We start from the raw sequence: 17,993 nt of genomic DNA on the forward strand, positions 1-17,993 counted from the left end.
GACGGCCACGCGCAAAACTTTCAGACATTCTCACCCAGAAAATAAAGAAATTTCACAATCCTTTCTCTACAATTTGCATTAATGGTATTCGTTAAACTTGTAAAATTCCCAACTTGCACAATAGCATCAAGAAAAAAATAAATAAAGGGACTCACCCCAGGCTTGCCAGGAATAATACACTGCCAGATCATCAAATTCGCAGACCCATCTGCAGTGGTCTCCGGGTCCTTGCTGGATTAGACTCTAAGCCTTTTGGACGTGATTTCAGGTATGTCTGCGAGGCTGGGTTGGGTTATTTTCCTGATCCGGGTATGGATTCGAGTTTGATTCGGGTATGGATCCTATTTCGGATCCAGTTTCGGATCTTGATATGGATCTGGATTTCTATCTGGATTTCGATTAGGGTTCGGATCCGGGCTTGGGCTTCTCCTCAAAGTGTTCTTTTTTGGAGTCTGATTCGGTTTTGGCCCTGGAGGGGGTCTCCGGTGGTTTTTCAGTGGTGCCCAGTGAAGTTTTTGGCCCTACGAGAGGGAGCGTGGGTCCGCTGGTGTCCGAGGTTGAGTTGGAGGCTGCGCCGGTGTCTTCGAAGATCTCGCCTGTTGTAGTTCCAGAGTCTCCTCCACTGGGGTCTCCGATAGGACCTTTGTGGTGTTCGGTGATGTTGTTGCCCCTGCGTTGGGGAACGTGGTTCCGTGGTCTGGCTGGGGGTGCTTTCGGTAAGTTCTCTTGTTACTTCGGTGGGGGTTTTTGCTTCCTCGACGGAGGTCGTCGCCTCTATCTCTCCGGTGGAGGCTTCGGCCTCTCTGGCGATCGACTCTGTCTCTCTGGGCTCTGCTGGGGAGGCTCCGGCTCCGAAGGTTGATGTTGCCTTGCCTGTTCGGAACCCTTCTCAGGCCTATGGGTTGATTCGACGGGGCTTTTTTGGGCCTAGTTGTGTTACTCTTTCCCCGCCTGAGGTGAAGCCTCCACTTCTTTTAAGGATGATGGTTCCCAGAAGGCTGCAGAGGAGGGATGTGCTCCTAGTCGTTCCTCAGTTTCCAGGTCGCAACTTGGGTATTCCTGGAGAGTGAAGGATAAGTTAGCTAAGCAGGTGGCTAATAAGAATAAGGAAGGGATGGGGGCTATTCTAAGGAGGTGCTTGATGCGATGAATTTGGCTCCCTTGTCGAGCTTTTCTGTTGGTGGTGGTGATGAGAAAAATGTTTGGATCTTTTTTCTGCCATTGATAGGGTGCACAAGAAGGATGTTGCTGCAGTTCAAAAGGAGCTCAAAAAGGTTGCTGCTTCTCAAAGGGTTAAGGGGTTGAGGGAGCTCAAAAATTTGATATGCTCCGTGGTCATGTAATTGTAGGGTGATTGTTGGTCTTGGGGATCGGGTTTCTTTGGCAATTCTTTGGTTCTTAGGGTTTTTTTGGGTGTTCTTTTGTGGGTTTTCTTAGGTTTTTCTTTGTATACTCTTTGTGTACTTAGAGACGCTTTGAGCTCTTTTTGATATATACATTTTACCTTATCAAATTTTTTTTTGAATTACGTGTTTTGACATGATTGCAAGAGAGTTGGTTTGGTCATAAGGCCAAAAAAAAAAAAAAAATTAAAACCTCTAATAATAGCAAATAAGTAATAAGGCCCAATTTAATAAGAACCAACATAAAGAACAAGAAGTCGAGAACCTTCATGCTAATGCTCCCAACTCTTCTTCTCCTTCAAAACCAGAAATCTCCAACTCCAAGAACTCTCTAGTCTTTGCCTCTCTAAGTCAAGTTTTATTACTATATTTTTATAATTTATTTTATTATAGTCAGAATATTTTTTTTATTTAAATTGTGTTTGTTGTTAATATTTTTAATTAAACATGTCTACTAGTAGAAAATATGCATCTGGATATGAAAAACTTAAAAAGAAAAGAAAAGTAGAGAAATTGATTGAATCTCAAAGAGGAGCTTTAAATAAATTTGTTATTAGCAATAAACAAAATATGGAGGGTAATTTAGGTGAAAAACTCATAAATGAATAAGAAATTCATGAAAAAGAATTAAGAGATAATGAAAATACTATTGATGTATCTAACTCTATTGTTACAAATATTTATGATCCTGGCTAATGGAAAAATATTGATGCAAAATTAAGAGATTTATTAGTAGAAAATGGTCCAATAAGATACAATAATATAGATTTTCCTAAAGATGAGAAGTCTAGGCATTTTTCTAGTACATATTATATTCGAAAGTTATCAAATGGGGAGCAACATAATAGAAGATGGTTAGTCTATTCAAAAGATTTTGATAGAGTATTTTGTTTTTGTTGCAAGTTATTTAATTCAAAACCTAATAGAATGCAATTAGATAATGAAGGAACTTAAAAATCTTAGTGTTAAACTTAAAAGTCATGAAACAACCAATGAACATATTACTAACATGAATGATTGGGTTGATTTAAAAATGAGATTATTAAAAAATAAAACAATTGATCAAAATGTCAAAGAACAAATTAACAGAGAGAAAGATCATTGGAAAAGAGTATTGCTTAGAATTATTGTTGTAGTAAAGAATCTTGGTAAGAATAATTTGGCATTTAGAAGACAAAATGAAAAGATTTACCAAGAAAATAATGGAAATTTTTTAAGTTTAATTGAAATGATTGCAGAATTTAACCCAGTAATGCAAGAGCATATTTGACTTAATTTTTTTTTTTTTTTTTTGTAACTTAAAAAAAAAAAAATTATGCCTAATTTCAAAGTTTCGCTTAAGGCCCCAAAATACATTGAGCCGGCCATGGGTTTGGTGAACTTGTCTTGTGGGAAAAAGAATAGTAAATGCACATAACAAGGAAATGGGAGTGATATGCTTTCTTTATGGTATCATAGAATCATAGCACGCCTACTAAATGTCAATTTTTTTTTTCCTCCTTTTCTATCCTCTGTTTCTTCATGGTTTTTCTTCAAACACCTTACCTGCTATTTCTCATGATTCGTTCCTTGGATCATGTCCAGAGTCCCCTCTTGCTCATTGTCCAGTTGTGCCAACTGCACCAGTGCATCCAATGCACACCAGAGCTTGAAATAAGAACGTCAAACCAAAGCCAATGTTTGATGGCTTCATACAGTACCCTAAGCCAAAGGCTCTCACAGTCTCCACTTCAGGTCCCTCCTCCATTGAGCCCACCCCTTTTTTTCAGCTTCCAAGCATTCTAAATGGCAGTGGTGGAGCCAGGCATTTCATAATGTAGGGGCCACAAAAAAAATTTTTGCATCCTAAAAATTTTTTTTGTGTCCTAAATTTTTTTTTATGATGGGTAGTACCACTAACATGTATTATTCTCTTAATTTGATCAAAGCCTAAAGAGGCTAAACAATATCATAACACATTAACACAACAACACAGATAGCAATAATGCAATATAACACTTCAAATTCGAAAATTAGTTTCCAGCTTACTTTGCAGATATTCACACTCAGTTTCAAGCTTTCAGTTATCAGTTATGCTACAATTTTCGTCGTATTGTTTAATTGTTCTACATCAAATTGATGTCTATTTATAATGGGTACCACTAACATGTATTATTCAATTTATTCTCTTAATTTGATCAAAGCCTAAAGAGCCAAAGAGGCTAAACAATATCATAACACAGCAGTAATATAACACTTTCAGTTTCAGGAATCAGAATAAAAATAATTAAGCAGATTCTTGGGATACCTCAGTGTTTCCGGTAAAAATCCAAGCTCCCAATCCAAGCTGTAAATCTAACGACCTATTTTCTGCCCTGAAAAGACATGACACCCATTAAGCCTTAAGGGAAAAAAAAAAAAATCAAGGTTAAATGCATAAAATTAACCCTAAATGGAGCAGAAGATGCAAAACCGACCTAATATCACTTATCAGATCTCCGAAGCGTCTACTGTCTATGAGAGTGAGAGAGAACGATTGAGACTTGAGACTTGAGAGGGACTGAGGGAGAGAGAGGAGTTGATGAATTGCCAGACTGCCACTTCTGACTTCTCCTCTTTCCCTTTCTTTCACCGTGTGACATAGAAGCCATGAAAAAATTACCGAAGGAAAATCAGATCGGCCAATTTTAGAAATCAAACAAAACAACCACCAATTGTAGATAACTAAACAAATCCAAACCCAAATCAAAACAAAAACCAAAGAAAATCCATTTAGGTAAATAAATCATAATAAAGAAGGAGGTACCTCATGATCAACAGCTCCGATCGACGATCGTTTGTGGTCCGATTGAGCAGAGAATTGGCAGGGATGTTAATGATACGTGATTCTTCATTGTGAACGGTGGAGATTAGATTCTGAGCCATTCTGTATCAGGGATGAGGAGAGGAAGAAAAGGAAGAAGAGAAACGAAGGAAAGATGAGAAGAGAAGAGAAGAAAAGAAAAGGGAGAAAGAAAAATGAGGGGACGGCAATGCTTTAAAATTGCTAGCCAACATTTTTGCAAATCTAAGCCGTCCATTACAACAAACGGCCTAAAATATGCCACGTGTAAATAAATTTGAAATTCAAAATTTAAACGCCTTGTTTCGTTTGATTCTTTCAAAACAAAAATCACTATCTCCCTCCCTCCCTAAAACCACTGTCCCCTCCCTCTCTCCCTCCCTCCCTCCCTCTCCAGAAAATCGTGGGGCTGATCGGGGTCTAGGGAGATAGAGAAGTGCTCGTCTACGGTGAAATCCAGGAGGTCCCTGAAGTCCCAGAGAGCCGAGCAGGGATCCTCTTCCGCCTCCGGCGTGTGCAACCCCTCCATGTCCTCCGAAGCCCTAGGTTTTGGCGATTGTGGCTGTGCACGTGGTCGGGCGATTGTGTCTGTGCACAGTGGCTTGGCCACTGTCGGTGTGCGGACGAAAGCGACTGCGGTGGCAGACCTTGGCCCAACTCTGGCCCTACTCTGGCCCTTGGGTATTTCTTCTCTCCCCTGCTCTCGCTCATTTTTTGTTGTAAATATCGCTTTCTGTTTTTCTTTAGCTTATCTTGTTAAATTTTGAAGGTTTTTGGGTGTTCCTTTAACCGAGTGGGTGAAGTTTGAAATTTTGTGCCTTTTTTTCTACTTAACCGAATGGGGGAAGGGAAGGGTCTTGCTAATGTTTGGATAGGTTTTCTTGGGTTGTTTCTGTAATGGGAATTTTTTTTTTTTGGATGCTCTTGTGTTGGCCGAACCTTTAACCGAATGGGTAAAGTTTGAAATTTTGAGGAGACCTATAGTCCTGTTGTTAAACCGGTTCCCATTCGATTGGTATTGTCCCTTGCCATTTTTTCAAACTGCCTCATTCGTCAATTTGATGTCAAGAATGCTTTTCTTCATGGAGTCATTGAAGAAAATGTTTTCATGACTCATCCCCGGGCTTTGCTCACCCATCTTTCCCTGATCCTGTATTTACAGCAGGCACTTTATGGCCTTAAACAAGTTCCTCGGGCTTGGTTTTCACGGCTGAGCACTCAACTTTTGGAATTGGGATTTCTCGGGCTCTGAATTAGACACCTCTCTGGTTGTGTACAACAATGGCTGGTCTCCTATGTACATTTTAATCTATGTTGATGATATATTTTTAACTGGCCCGATTCTTTGTCAATCTTAGCTTATTTGCAATCTATAGAAGGAATTTGCCTTGAAGGATCGAGGGACTCTTCATTATTTCCTTGGTGTCGAGGCGTTATTTGATCAGCAAGGCCTTTTTCTATCCCAACGTAGCTAAATCACCAAGGTGCTGCGTCAAAGTAACATGCTTGGTGCTAAGGGGGTTTCTTCTCTCATGTCATCATCAACGTCACTCTCTCAATTCATGAGTGATTATTTTTTTGATGAGACACTCTATAAGAGTGTCGTTGGATTTCTTCACTATGTTGCAATCACACTGCTTGACATTGCATTCGCTGTGGGACGAGTATGCCAATTTATGCATCGCCCAACAACACTTAATTGGAGTGCACGAAAATGCATTTTGCATTATTTAAAACAAGCTGTGAATCATTCATGGTTGCTTCGTGCAACCGTCGAAACTCCACATATCATCTTCAAGCCTTTTCTAATGCAAACTATGCTGGTTTCCTAGACGACCATTGCTCAACCAGCGGTTATTGTTTATTCTTTGGCATAATCTCATTTCATGGGGTTCTCGTAAACAAAAATCGTTTCCCACTTCAGCACTGAGGCTGGATGCATGGCCATTGAGGTTTCCCTTCCTCAATCACCGGTGCTCTAGTGTGACAACATATATAGGCGCAACCTACCTCACGGAAAATCCTCTATTCCATGCATGAACGAAGCACATTTCCATTGATTATCACTTCGTGCGAGATCAAGTCTCCTCTCGGGTGCTAACTATTCGATTTATTTCCTCAAAGGACCATCGCCAACGGCCACTTCTCTTAACCTCCCGTTTGATGTTGAGGGGCGTATTGTGACAATATCCAATACGATGGATAATGAACCACCTGATCCTAGTAAGGATCGCCACCGTACTAGCAGCAACAGCAAGAAGAAAAATGCAGATCAGAAGGCAGCATTTCAAACTCAAGATGAAGATAAACCAATTTCAAATGATGAAGATATGATTAGATAACAATTGTCTATTTGTAACAAATGTCAATATGATGTACACGTTCTATAAATACCAATACAGAGCTCCCATAACATTCTTGGGAATCAATTCAAATCATTCTTCAACTAAAACTCTTTAATTTGTTTGCACCGTTTTTATTTAAAATAGGATTCTACCTTTCATTTGCTTTTTTGGAAGGTGGAGTTCTACCAGCAAGCTCTAGCTCTATTACTATCTGTAGAGTTTCCAAAGTAAGCTTGGGTTTGGTGGTTGGGAGTTTCAGTAAGTCAGGGTAAAACTGGGACTGGATATGTTTCACAAGCTGTAATGTATAGATGGAGATGTGTAAAATTGCAAGCTGGACATCATGATGTTCTCGACAATATAATGGAACTGTTTGAGATTATTTATTACATGACAGGAAGTTATATGAGGACTTTCTGCGAAGGTACTAGGGTTGAGATAAGGAACTAGAGGTGATGTAATTATGTGACAAACATTTCTATTGATACATTATTTTTACTTTGAATGTTGAGGTTGGTAATGGCAATTATCAGGTTTTTCTTTTGTCTGAGGCTATGTGATTTAATGATTTTCCATTTCTATGGATTTAAAGATTATTTCAAATGCTAAGTGAAAGCAAAGTAAAGGGTCTTCTAGCTTTTAAGAATCTAGAAGATTTAATTTGTTGGAAGTATAAGGCCGATATAACTTTATTGTGTAATTGCATTGGTTTGATGCCTCATTTTATTATAAATGCGTCTATCTTCCTGACATTGCAGACTGATTGGGAAGGGGGCTACTTTCCTCTTACCATCCAATTCAGTGAAGACTACCCTAGGAGGCCCCCAAAGTGCAAGTTTCCACGAGGTTTCTTCCACCCAAATGTCTACCCCTCTGGAAGTGCGTGTTTGTCAATCCTCAATGAGGAGAGTGTAAGTACTCAACATTGCCATTGCATGTATTTGCAGATTGTGCTTCTTATGCACACATTTGACTAGGAAAAATTGCAGTTAACTGATCTCTTGATATTGTTTTCAGGGGTGGGAACCAAGCATTACTGTAAAAAAAATTCTAGAGGTCATTCAGGATTTTCTGGACCAACCCAACCCTGCTGATCCAGCACAGCCCGATGGCGGCCAGCTCTTCATCCAGGTTTTTCCAATCCCACAAATCTCTAATTCTAGACTTCTTGTCCAAAATTTTGAGTCTTGCTAATGTGGAATTGTTGCTTCTGTGGTCCCGTTTTGCAGGAACGAACTGAGTACAGAAGAAGGGTGCGGCAGCAGGCCAAGCAGTTTCCCCTTCCAGTCTAGCTTTATGCTTGCTTTTGCTGCATATGGTTAAATTATTTAGCTGGTTCCAGATTTACATGCTTAAATCTCTTTCTATGATTGGACAACCTCATTAGAGGGACTCTCGCTGTCTTTTAAATATATAGCTATAGGTTAGTTCCTTAAATGCATATCTTATAGTGGAGTTGCTGTTATTGCATTCCATTTTGGCTGAAATGGATAAAAAACTTCAATAGTCAGTTTTGTCACTGGAAAGTAAATTGAAACACTTTGATTTCCCTGTTTTATTTTACTCAACATTCTGGTCTATTGCACTCTATTCTATCCATTTCTGCCTGTGTTTGCTCATTTTAGCTGATGTTTGTATTTCAGCTTTGGTATGCTTTTGTTAAATTATGTTTTGGAATTTTTTTAAACTTCAAAAGTCAGTTTTGTCACTTATCAGAAAACAGAAACGTCATTTTTGTCAGAAAGCAAGGCCTTAGTCTTTTTTTTTTTTTTTTCCTTCTGGGCTAGGCCTTAATAATTTGATTTGTGATTAAAAAATGCCAATTTAATGTAAAGCAAGCCATGGGATTATAATGGAGTTTCTTGGACTAGGTTTTCAAAAAAAAAATCAAAGAAGATGGCGTGCAGCTAGGTGGGGGATTTGCTTGGGATTTTAATAAATCACCCTATGATAATTTAAACCCCTCCCCATTTATCTCATTAACTTGAACCAATATTAAACTACATGCTATTTTTAGACATTAAGGTTTTGACAAATAACTCTGACTTTTAAAAGAGAGACATGTTATACAACCATCCTTTTTTACAAATTTAATAGATTAACAATTAACTTTGTGGACCCTACATAAATTTAATGGTTGATTTATCCCTTCATTATATAGAGATAAATAAAAGATGATTGGAATAATGAATTTTATCATTTTTCAAGTAATTGATTGAGTTTTTGGTAACTTACAATTTTTTTTTTTTATTTTTTTTGTTTATCACGGATCACCTTTGGAAGGATTTTAATCATGACTTGGAGTGAGTTGTTGGAAAATAGTGAAATTATAGAGAAGAAGCTAGAGAAGAATTCAAGTTTAAATAAGATCACTTCAATAGAGAGAACACACAAAATATATATATATATATAAATTGGAAATTTATAATGAGAGGAGTTTGTAATTGAATAAAATATTTTGAAAACTTTCCATCTTCTTAGCATTTATTTATTTATTTTTCCATTTCATTTTGTATGTTACACACAATCTTTTTTTTTTTTTTTTTTTGACATGCTCACACAAGAGGGGGAGGGGAGATTCGAACTAGTGACCTCCGCTTCATGATTAGACGTAATTCCTATATTTTGAAAGTTGGAGGATTCATTATTCGGGGGGCCTTTTCCAAATGATTTATCATATAGCTGAGGGCCTTAATTAAAGAATATGGATTAGATGGTTATTAGAGCTTTAATTTTTTATTTTTTTTATGGAAATGTTTTTTTATTAATATTCATTAATTGGGGGCCTTAGGCGGCCGCCTAATCCGCCTAATGGTGGAGCCGGCCTTGGGTGGGTGCTATAAAAAAGCTATGTGTTGTAGTTTTTTAAACTATTCAGATTTAATTTCAATTTTTTTATAAGAAATAAAGAGAGAAAGTAAAATTAAATTCATACCGTTGAAAATACAACAACACATGTGATGTAGTTTTGTTTTGTTTTTTGTTTTTTGTTTCTACAACATGTAAGCCAAATCTCCCTATGTACTTTTTCCAATAGAAATTATGTCTCTTAAAAATATTTGGAAAAATAGGGGGAAAATATATATATATATATATATATAGAGAGAGAGAGAGAGAGAGAGAGAGAGAGTAATGATACACTCCACACCCATTTTATAACACTCTACATTGATGATGTGGTATGAGTTGAATGGAAGGAAAATATGGGAAAACTGATTAGTGTCAATATTCTTTTTCATATTTTTCCTATCTTATCTGACAAATTAATCATTAAATTTATAAACTTCTGTGGACTCCACATAAGTTAATGGTAGATCCCACAAATCTAATGGTTCATCTATTAAATTTGTAGGAAAATATGAAAAAAATTATTAACTCTAATAATTTATCTTCAACTTATATCAAAGTGTGGATCACAAAATAGGTGTAAAAAATAGATTTATTGATTACCTACACGCATGAGAATATTGTTCTTCACATTTTTGCATGATCATGTCATGAAGAGCGCTGCCAACACATTTTTATTTTATGGCATGGGTGAGAATTGAGAAACGGTTATATATAGCAGTCTCATTTCTCTTAATTAATTCGCCTGTGAACATTTGTGCCCAATCCATGAGTTTGTACATGCCACATGTGTCAATGTTGACAATCCAGATGTCAAAGTGTCAAACTATCATTCGTAGATGTCCTCTTGAACATCTTCCGATCATGAATGAGAGCAGTCAGATCCGCCAGCTTGACTGCTTGTGTGCGTGATAGTTACTTCAATTTTTTACCCTCGCTGTAATAAATCAAAGATTGTCAATTGTCGAATGTGAAGCCCTTTTAGGCTAATGGTATTTCGGGCCCAAAGTTAGCCCCAAAAAGCTTAGTTCTAATGAGTCTTGTAGATCGACCGAACCCGGCCAAGTCCATCTGGATGGGCGCACAAGCAATAGAAATATGTCGTGTGTATGGCATCCTGACCATTGTTACTTGGACTCTTAACAACTCCTATTCTCGGGTGCTAAGAGACATTGACATAACATAGTGGGGATACAAAATTAAATAAGTTATCCAATAGATCTTCCTTCTTAATCAATCAAGAGGAAGAAAGCATGCACTTCATAAAGAGATGGAAAGGGGCTCACTAATGAGCTATGTATCATTCTAATCAAACACTTTTTCTCTGCGAATTCTTTAAGCTTATTATTTCCTCCAACCTATATTAGCTTAAGCATATGAATAACTTCGCCAAAATTGGGCAAAGTGCTTTGTGCTTGACTTTTTTTTTTTTTTTTTTCACAAATTCTTTTTATTTAAGATTTGGTGTGAAACCAACTGATTCTTTAGATAAGTTACAACTACTGTGGACTATGAATGTATTGCTGAGAATTTGAATAATGTCATATACTCAGAGGGGAAAAGGGATAACTAGGTAAAATAATAATAATAATAATAATAATAATAGCTTTCAATTTGTAGACTAAAACATTAAAAATCCATAGATATTAATACTATGTTATTCCCATATCTTCTCCAACCTTCAATTTTTGAAAGTCTCATTAAAAAATTCTCCTCTTTTCCAATTTCAGGATTTTCCAACTCAAGGTTCAAGTCCTTAAAATCACTCCATAAAATATTCGTGATAAAAAGGTTAATAAATTTTAATTAACTCACTCAACCACTTGTATTAATTTTTTTTGATTTGATTATTTCATGAATTATTGGATTTTCATATATGAGGAGTATAACTAATTATTCGCCTAGTATAAACGTTAGATCAATATAACTAATTGTTCTACTTCTCACATGTTGAAATGACACATGATAATTTTTTTATAGACTAGATTAAAAAAAATTCTTCAAACTCAATTTACAGGAAAATTATGTCCGATCTAAGGATAGCAATTGGTATTTCCGTGTCCATAAACTGCTCGGGAATATGGAAAATGAAGTGGACGAAAATTTTTTTATCTATTAAGGTATTTGTCTTTCTCTGACATAGGTATTTATTTGTGCTTTTGTAGTTTGTATTGCTGAAAGTTTATAATATCCGTGCAACAGGGGAATCTTGAAGACTATATATTATATTTCCGGAAAATAAGATTCCAAACTGATTCAGTCATCAAATACAAACTTCAAGCAGTGATATATGTGAAATAGATATTACTGAGGCTTCGTGTTTGTATGAGGAGATCACAGGTATGGTTCTCGGTGCTGTTTTTGGAATAAATGATGAACCTCAAATACCCCTTCCTATTCTTTGTGAGGTTGACATCATCAATGGATTGTCAAGGCATTCTGAAGTAAAAAAATTATATTTGTCAGACTCAGATCATTTATGGCTCCAGTACCACATTCCAAAACTTAATGAGCTAAATGGGGACAATGTGCGAGTTAAGTTCCAAATTTGGCAGTCTACAGGTTTGGCGTTCTTCAAAAGTTGCGGAGTTCATCTGATGCGCAGGTATAAAGAGAAAGCCATAGATCAGATGCTGAATCCTCAGGTTCAAGGTGTGCTCCTTGAGGATGGTGATGACCATGTGGATGTACCAGATGAAGCTATTGAAAATTCAGTACCTTTAATGGATGGTATTCAAGTTACCGAGAGACGCCATGAGGGCCACAAGCTCTGATGATCACTTGGAAAACAATTATTGCCCAAGTCAAAAGAGGCACTGTGGAGACTTTGGCATCGGATTGTCGGGGACAAACAATGTCCAAGAGCATCGGTCGAAGGAAAAAATCATGAGAAAAGACAAAGAACGGGTAAAGGCTCGTCCACTTCGCTCGAGCTGTCGTGGCTGTCGTGGGGTTAGTATTGGGGTTGGGATTGGTGTCAGGTTCAATATTATCCGACAAAGAAGGAGAACACAACGGAAATGAATGAAGCCCATGTTATGCGTGCCTTGTATTTCACCAAGAAAGTCATGGTGGGCCCTAACTTTTGGTTTCATTCTCTTGGTTGGAGTAGGAATGCTTGTCCCACACGTATTGGGGATTCCTCTTGGCTCTCGGAGATTTCTCCGATAGGTGCTGTATTGGCTCTTTGACACCCACCTAATGCCTTATAAAAGGACTTGGTTTTAGTCCTTTGCAAAGAGAGAAAAGGCAGCAAAGCCACATAGCCTTGTGTGCCGCATGAGCACTTTCGAGTGAGAGTGAGAATTGAGTGTATTGAGACTTTGGATTCTGAGTGTTTTTCTTCCTCTTGTACTCATCTTTTGATAGTAGATTTTTTCGGATCGTTTCTCCCAGTAGCTATACACTTGTTAAGTTAAACCACTTAAATTTTTGTGTCATATGTAATTGTCGAATATTTGTTATTATACATTGTTCTTATTTTCGCATCTCACGGTGTTGGTAATAGGATTAATTTCCTAACCGTTCAAGATCGGAGGAATCCTCTAGTGGAGTTCATGGGAAATTGAAAAAAACAAAGGTAGGCTTTGTTGTTCTGTCCTGTGGTTCTTTGTTGAAATCCAATAATATGTTTGGCACGTGTCTTCGAAAGGGTGTTTGTTTCGTGGGTTTATGAAGTTATTGGGTTATTGTAATTTGTGTGGGCTAACTGTCTGAACGTTGGCCCAGTTCTTGGCTTCTATTTAACAGTCCAATTTTCGAAAAGGGTCTACAATTTTAAATAAATTGTGAATTTTCAAATTATAGAATTTGGACCATTTATAAGCAAACTTGTGAAAAATGCAAAAATAATAAGTCCAAAACTAAGAGATTGCAGGAAAAACTCTATAAAAAGGCCCAAAAAGCCTAAAGACCCCATTTTGCTCGCACCCAGCATCTTAGCGAGAAAGAGAGATCTAAAATGGGAGATCTTTTTTGAAGATTTGATTCACGAAGAGAAAAGTTCAACTCAATGGTAAAAACACTAAACTCTAGCCTTTGTTTTCGTGATAATTACCTATGTATTTATGTTTTGCTAAGTTTGTGTTTTATATTTATTTGAGTGTCTTTAGAGGATGTTGTAGACCAAGTTAAAAGAGTGAGTACTTTTCTCAAGGAAAGGCCCAAAATTTGTGAACAATATAAGGTCTAATTATAAGAGTTGGCTTAATTAATATACCTAGGAAGTGTGAATAAGGACCTTAGAACTACTTTGAAAACTCTTGGTTGAAATAAATGGGAAGGAGAAGTGAAAAGTTGACAATTCACTTCAAACTGATGAAATGGAGCACTTAAACAAAAAATATTTCATTGCATCTCGGAAGCTGTTAAAGAGTCGAAGCCATGAGTCGATACAGCAAACAGAAGGGAAAGGAGACAGACAAAAGAGTAATCTTTTGACTTTCAAAATGTTTGGTCAACTTTTTTTCTTACAAAATAGTTATCTTTTGACTACTTTTTGTTTTTTTTTTCAAATTTATAAGAATACTTTTGTCTTATTGAAATTTGTTTAAGGTCATTTGTATATTTTTGTTGGCCTTGAGGAGAACATTGACATTTTTTTGATAGTTTAAAATGACATTGACACAATTGGTGGTTGGGAGGATGACATTGAGAATTTACTCTAATTACAATTTGACTATTCATTTTAGAATTATAATGCAGATCATGTGGTTTACTCTAATTACAATTTGACTATTGCTCATAAATGGGATTCCCTCTCTCTTGTCTTTCTATATAAGTGGGGTTTTGTCCCACATTGCTATTCTCTAACAGAATGAAATGTTTTTTCTTTATAAAAAGTGGATACATAGCATTACTCTTCACCATGTGATCAAACACCCCCCCTCCCAAAAAAAAAAAAAACCTTTATAAGATGTCGGCCTCAATAAGGTAGTGGCCTTTTAAATTGTTGTGGCTTTGTCTCACTAGACAACAAGGTTGTTGGCTACTTTGACCATGAATCATGCGAAGAGAGGAGTTGATATGGAGGCTTGATGGTTTCCATCTACCATATGAATATGGACGCATGGACCATATTCATGGTAATTTTGATATCCCAATGATTTATTTGGTACAAGTGTAAATCCTATGCTTCAAATCACTCATTTTCACCTGCCAAGTGAATATTCATTAACCCAATTTGAAGTAATTTGTCATTTATTACCAGACTTCAAAAGTTGAATATTCATGTAATGGTGCCCAATAATGAGCGTTGTAACAAAAAATATATTAATAATGAGTGTGAACATGTAGATTAGGGATTTCTTTAATTCATATATATATATATATATATATATATATATATATATGACCAAGGAGAACAAAGCCCAGCTTCGTCCTCCTCTTCAACAAACTAAGTACAGCCTCTTTACCAAGAAGCCCAAGACCCTTACGATTTTGGTAAAGATTGAAGTTTGAAAAGCCTAAATACAGCAAGCACTGTTCATCACTGTTTTGGCAGTCATTACTGTTTGTCAGCCATTACTGTTCAGCACTATTCATTACTGTTCATGTCGGCCAGTACTATACAGCACTATTCATAACTGTGCATCCCGACAAGTCACTGTTCATGTACAGTGTTCAACTTTTTATCTTTCTTTTTATAGCATCCTCCGCTCATGTATTAGCAATTCGGTTCTTCCGGATTTCAGAACACTTTTTCTCTTCTCCCTCTCTGATCATCAGTGAAATCTCACAATATGTATGTCAGAGTTTCATCCATGTATTACAGAATGTTTCATTCAATGAAAGCTTCTTCAAGCTAATTTTACAGCATTATATTTTCGTAAGTACTTATTTTCATATATTCTTTTTTCATTATGTATATTCTTGAATTTATGGTTCCAATTAAAGTATTTTCAACATTTCATATTCATATTTATGTTTATATATATATTATCACACGGTGATCAATATGTTATCATATCATTTAAATTTTTAAATAATGTGACTATATATAATACAACAAAATAAAAGTTGGATCGTGAAATAAATTATTTTCATTTCATTTGAATATCTAGTAGAGTTTTAATTGTTATTTGGTTAGAAATGAGATTTAATATTTGATGAGAGCAGCTTCTATGAGTTTGTGATACAAACTCATCATTTTATACCATCCAATGAGAGATTGACACCTTAAATTAGTACAACTTAAGAAAAAGACAAACAAACACACTAGATTATATATATCCATATATGTGAAGGTGAAATTTTTTAATTTTTAGTAAATTTTGATGTGATTTGATATATTTACTTTCTTTTCTTACGTAGTTATACAAAGTTACGGTGTCAATCTATTATTAGAGGGCATGCACAAAATAACGAATTTATGCTAGAACCACGTAGAAATTATTCTCTTAATTGACATGTATTGGTTGACATACTTGTTCAAGTGCACCAGGCTTGCTGTATTTTGTGCAATTTTATGAATTTACCATCCAAAATCAGTCTCCTTCAATGCATAATGCATACGACGCCGTAAAAGAGTTGCCAAGAAATTTCTCAATCTTTTTTTGATTCTTTTGACCAACGCGTATTATATAATTATGATGCAACGCGGCATAGGTTTTGCCAGGAAGTTGCTCATTTTACATCCGCGTGTGGAAAATGGACTTCTCTATTCAACTTTAAAAAGAGTCCATATTTTTGAATTCTTCAACTATCTTCAATATTTATTCCATGGCCTTCCAAGGAGCCTCCTCTTCTTACTCTTTCACCCATACATGTACTTATGATGTCTTCTTGAGTTTTAGAGGCGAAGATACTCGCAACAATTTCACTGCTCATCTATGCACAGCTTTGCGTCAAAAGGGAATCAACACCTTTATGGATGACAATCTCAGAAGCGGAGATGAAATTTCACTTACACTTCTCAAAGCAATTGAAGAGTCAAAGATTTCAATAATTGTATTCTCTAAAAATTATGCATCATCCATATAGTGCTTGGAGGAGCTAGTGAAGATCCTCGAGTGTAGAAAAACAAAGGGGCAAAATGTTCTACCATTGTTTTACAACCTAAATCCGTCAATAATACGGAATCAAACCAATAGTGTTGGAGAAGCACTCGCCAAACATAAAGAAAGGTTAAAAAACGATGAAATGAAGGTGCAAAGGTGGAAGAAAGCCCTAACAAAAGCAACTAATTTGTCAAGGAAGCATTTGGAAAACAGGTGAGTCTAGCCACTCTTGGGCCTTCCTACTACTATGTTGTTCTTTTTTTTTCTTCTAGTTTGTCTAGGACGAGCTTTCAATTTCATGCATGTGAAGTACACGTGGAACAATTTTATATTTAAAAATGTGAATAAAATTATCTTAAAGTACTTATAATTGACCTCTTTGCTAATTTTTGTTCAAGAATTACACTCGATGGTTCTTTTTTTAGACAGTATAACCTATTCATGACCTAATAGTTGAAAATGAACTTTCAATAGTAGTTTTTGTACCACTAACGTTTCATTCTAGTCCTACATGTTTAATACATAATTCCTACTGTTATTTTGCAAAAGTTTAATTTTTTTTAAAAAATTACTGTTCATCTTTGTGTCTTATTAGAAAGAATTATAAATTCGTTAAAACTTTCATTTTCTTAATTAAGATCTTATTTTGAAAATTAGTCATTTTAACATCAAATATTTTGTTTACTTATTAAAAAAAAAAGCCATGGAATTCAGATGTGTATGGTTTAATTTTAAATTGGTTTTTAGTATCACCTGGTTCTAGAGTATAATGCAAAACATACTCGATCTTGACAGGAAAACTGCATTTGGGAATGAGGGAAAAAAAAAATAGAATGTTTAATAATTCATATGAAGACTATGAAAAATATTAGTCTAATAAGGGGAGGACTTTTAGTCAGTAGAAGGATTGGGATTTAGGGAGGGCAATATTATCCCTTACAGCATAATTCATAGGCAAACATTGTCATTGCTTAAGGAGAGAAACAATAAAATAAATCATTGTAACTAGATGATCCTATTCCTATTCTTGTAAATGTGAAAGTATCTCATTTGATGTTTTGTTATCTTTTTGAATTGGTAGGAATGAATCTCTATTTATTCATGAAATCATTGAATGGGCGAATTCGATATTAGTAAACAAAACATACTTTCAAGTTGCTAAGTATCTAGTTGGAATAAAGTCTCGTGTACAAGATGTGAAGTCGCTTTTAGATATAGAGAAAAATGACCGTACATGCACACTAGGGATCTTTGGAACCGGTGGAATTGGTAAGACAACTATCACCAAAGCTATCTACAACTCAATTGCTACTCAGTTTGAATGTAGTTTTTTTCTTGAAAATGTTAGAGAAACTTCCGGCCAAAAGGACGGTCTAATCCATTTGCAAAATAAACTTCTTTCTAAAATCCTAGGAGGTTTAAGTCAAATGGTTGACAATGTTGATCAAGGAATTACTTTGATAGAACAGAGACTTTGCCTAAAAAAAATACTTCTAATTCTTAACGACGTGGATCATTCAGACCAATTAGAAAAGATTGTTGGAAAATGCGATTGGTTTGGCTTAGGAAGTAGAATCAT

At 35.9% G+C, this 17,993-nt stretch overlaps 2 protein-coding genes and 1 long non-coding RNA gene across 4 annotated transcripts in view; 2 read left to right on the forward strand and 1 right to left on the reverse strand.

The window, feature by feature from the left end:
• Nucleotides 1–9: 9 nt before the first annotated feature.
• Nucleotides 10–4,372, reverse strand: LOC132184890 (uncharacterized). Of its 2 annotated transcripts, none has more exons than XR_009440592.1 (3): nucleotides 3,860–4,180; nucleotides 3,691–3,757; nucleotides 10–1,059 (listed from the first exon to the last, which is right to left on the reverse strand). It is a non-coding gene; the product is annotated as an uncharacterized LOC132184890 (long non-coding RNA). The 2 variants fall into 2 exon arrangements; XR_009440593.1 differs by lacking the exon at nucleotides 10–1,059 and adding an exon at nucleotides 4,189–4,372 and having other exon boundaries at nucleotides 3,195–3,757; nucleotides 3,860–4,007.
• A 110-nt stretch (nucleotides 4,373–4,482) lies between these two features.
• Nucleotides 4,483–8,188, forward strand: LOC132185503 (SUMO-conjugating enzyme SCE1-like). The gene is made up of 5 exons (XM_059599268.1): nucleotides 4,483–4,491; nucleotides 4,771–4,905; nucleotides 7,328–7,480; nucleotides 7,587–7,700; nucleotides 7,799–8,188. Exons 1-5 carry the CDS (start codon nucleotides 4,483–4,485, stop codon nucleotides 7,859–7,861), a joined length of 474 nt encoding a protein of 157 aa, XP_059455251.1. The 3' UTR covers nucleotides 7,862–8,188.
• Nucleotides 8,189–16,136: 7,948 nt separating this feature from the next.
• LOC132185504 (disease resistance protein RPV1-like) overlaps nucleotides 16,137–17,993 on the forward strand; it is a 9,876-nt gene continuing 8,019 nt past the window's right edge. Inside the window, exon 1 of the mRNA XM_059599269.1 lies at nucleotides 16,137–16,364. Within this exon, the coding sequence (XP_059455252.1) occupies nucleotides 16,137–16,364 (228 nt within the window). The remainder of the gene's footprint in view (nucleotides 16,365–17,993) is intronic.

The sequence above is a fragment of the Corylus avellana genome, chromosome ca6 (assembly GCF_901000735.1).
Source record: "Corylus avellana chromosome ca6, CavTom2PMs-1.0".
Lineage (NCBI taxonomy): Eukaryota > Viridiplantae > Streptophyta > Magnoliopsida > Fagales > Betulaceae > Corylus > Corylus avellana.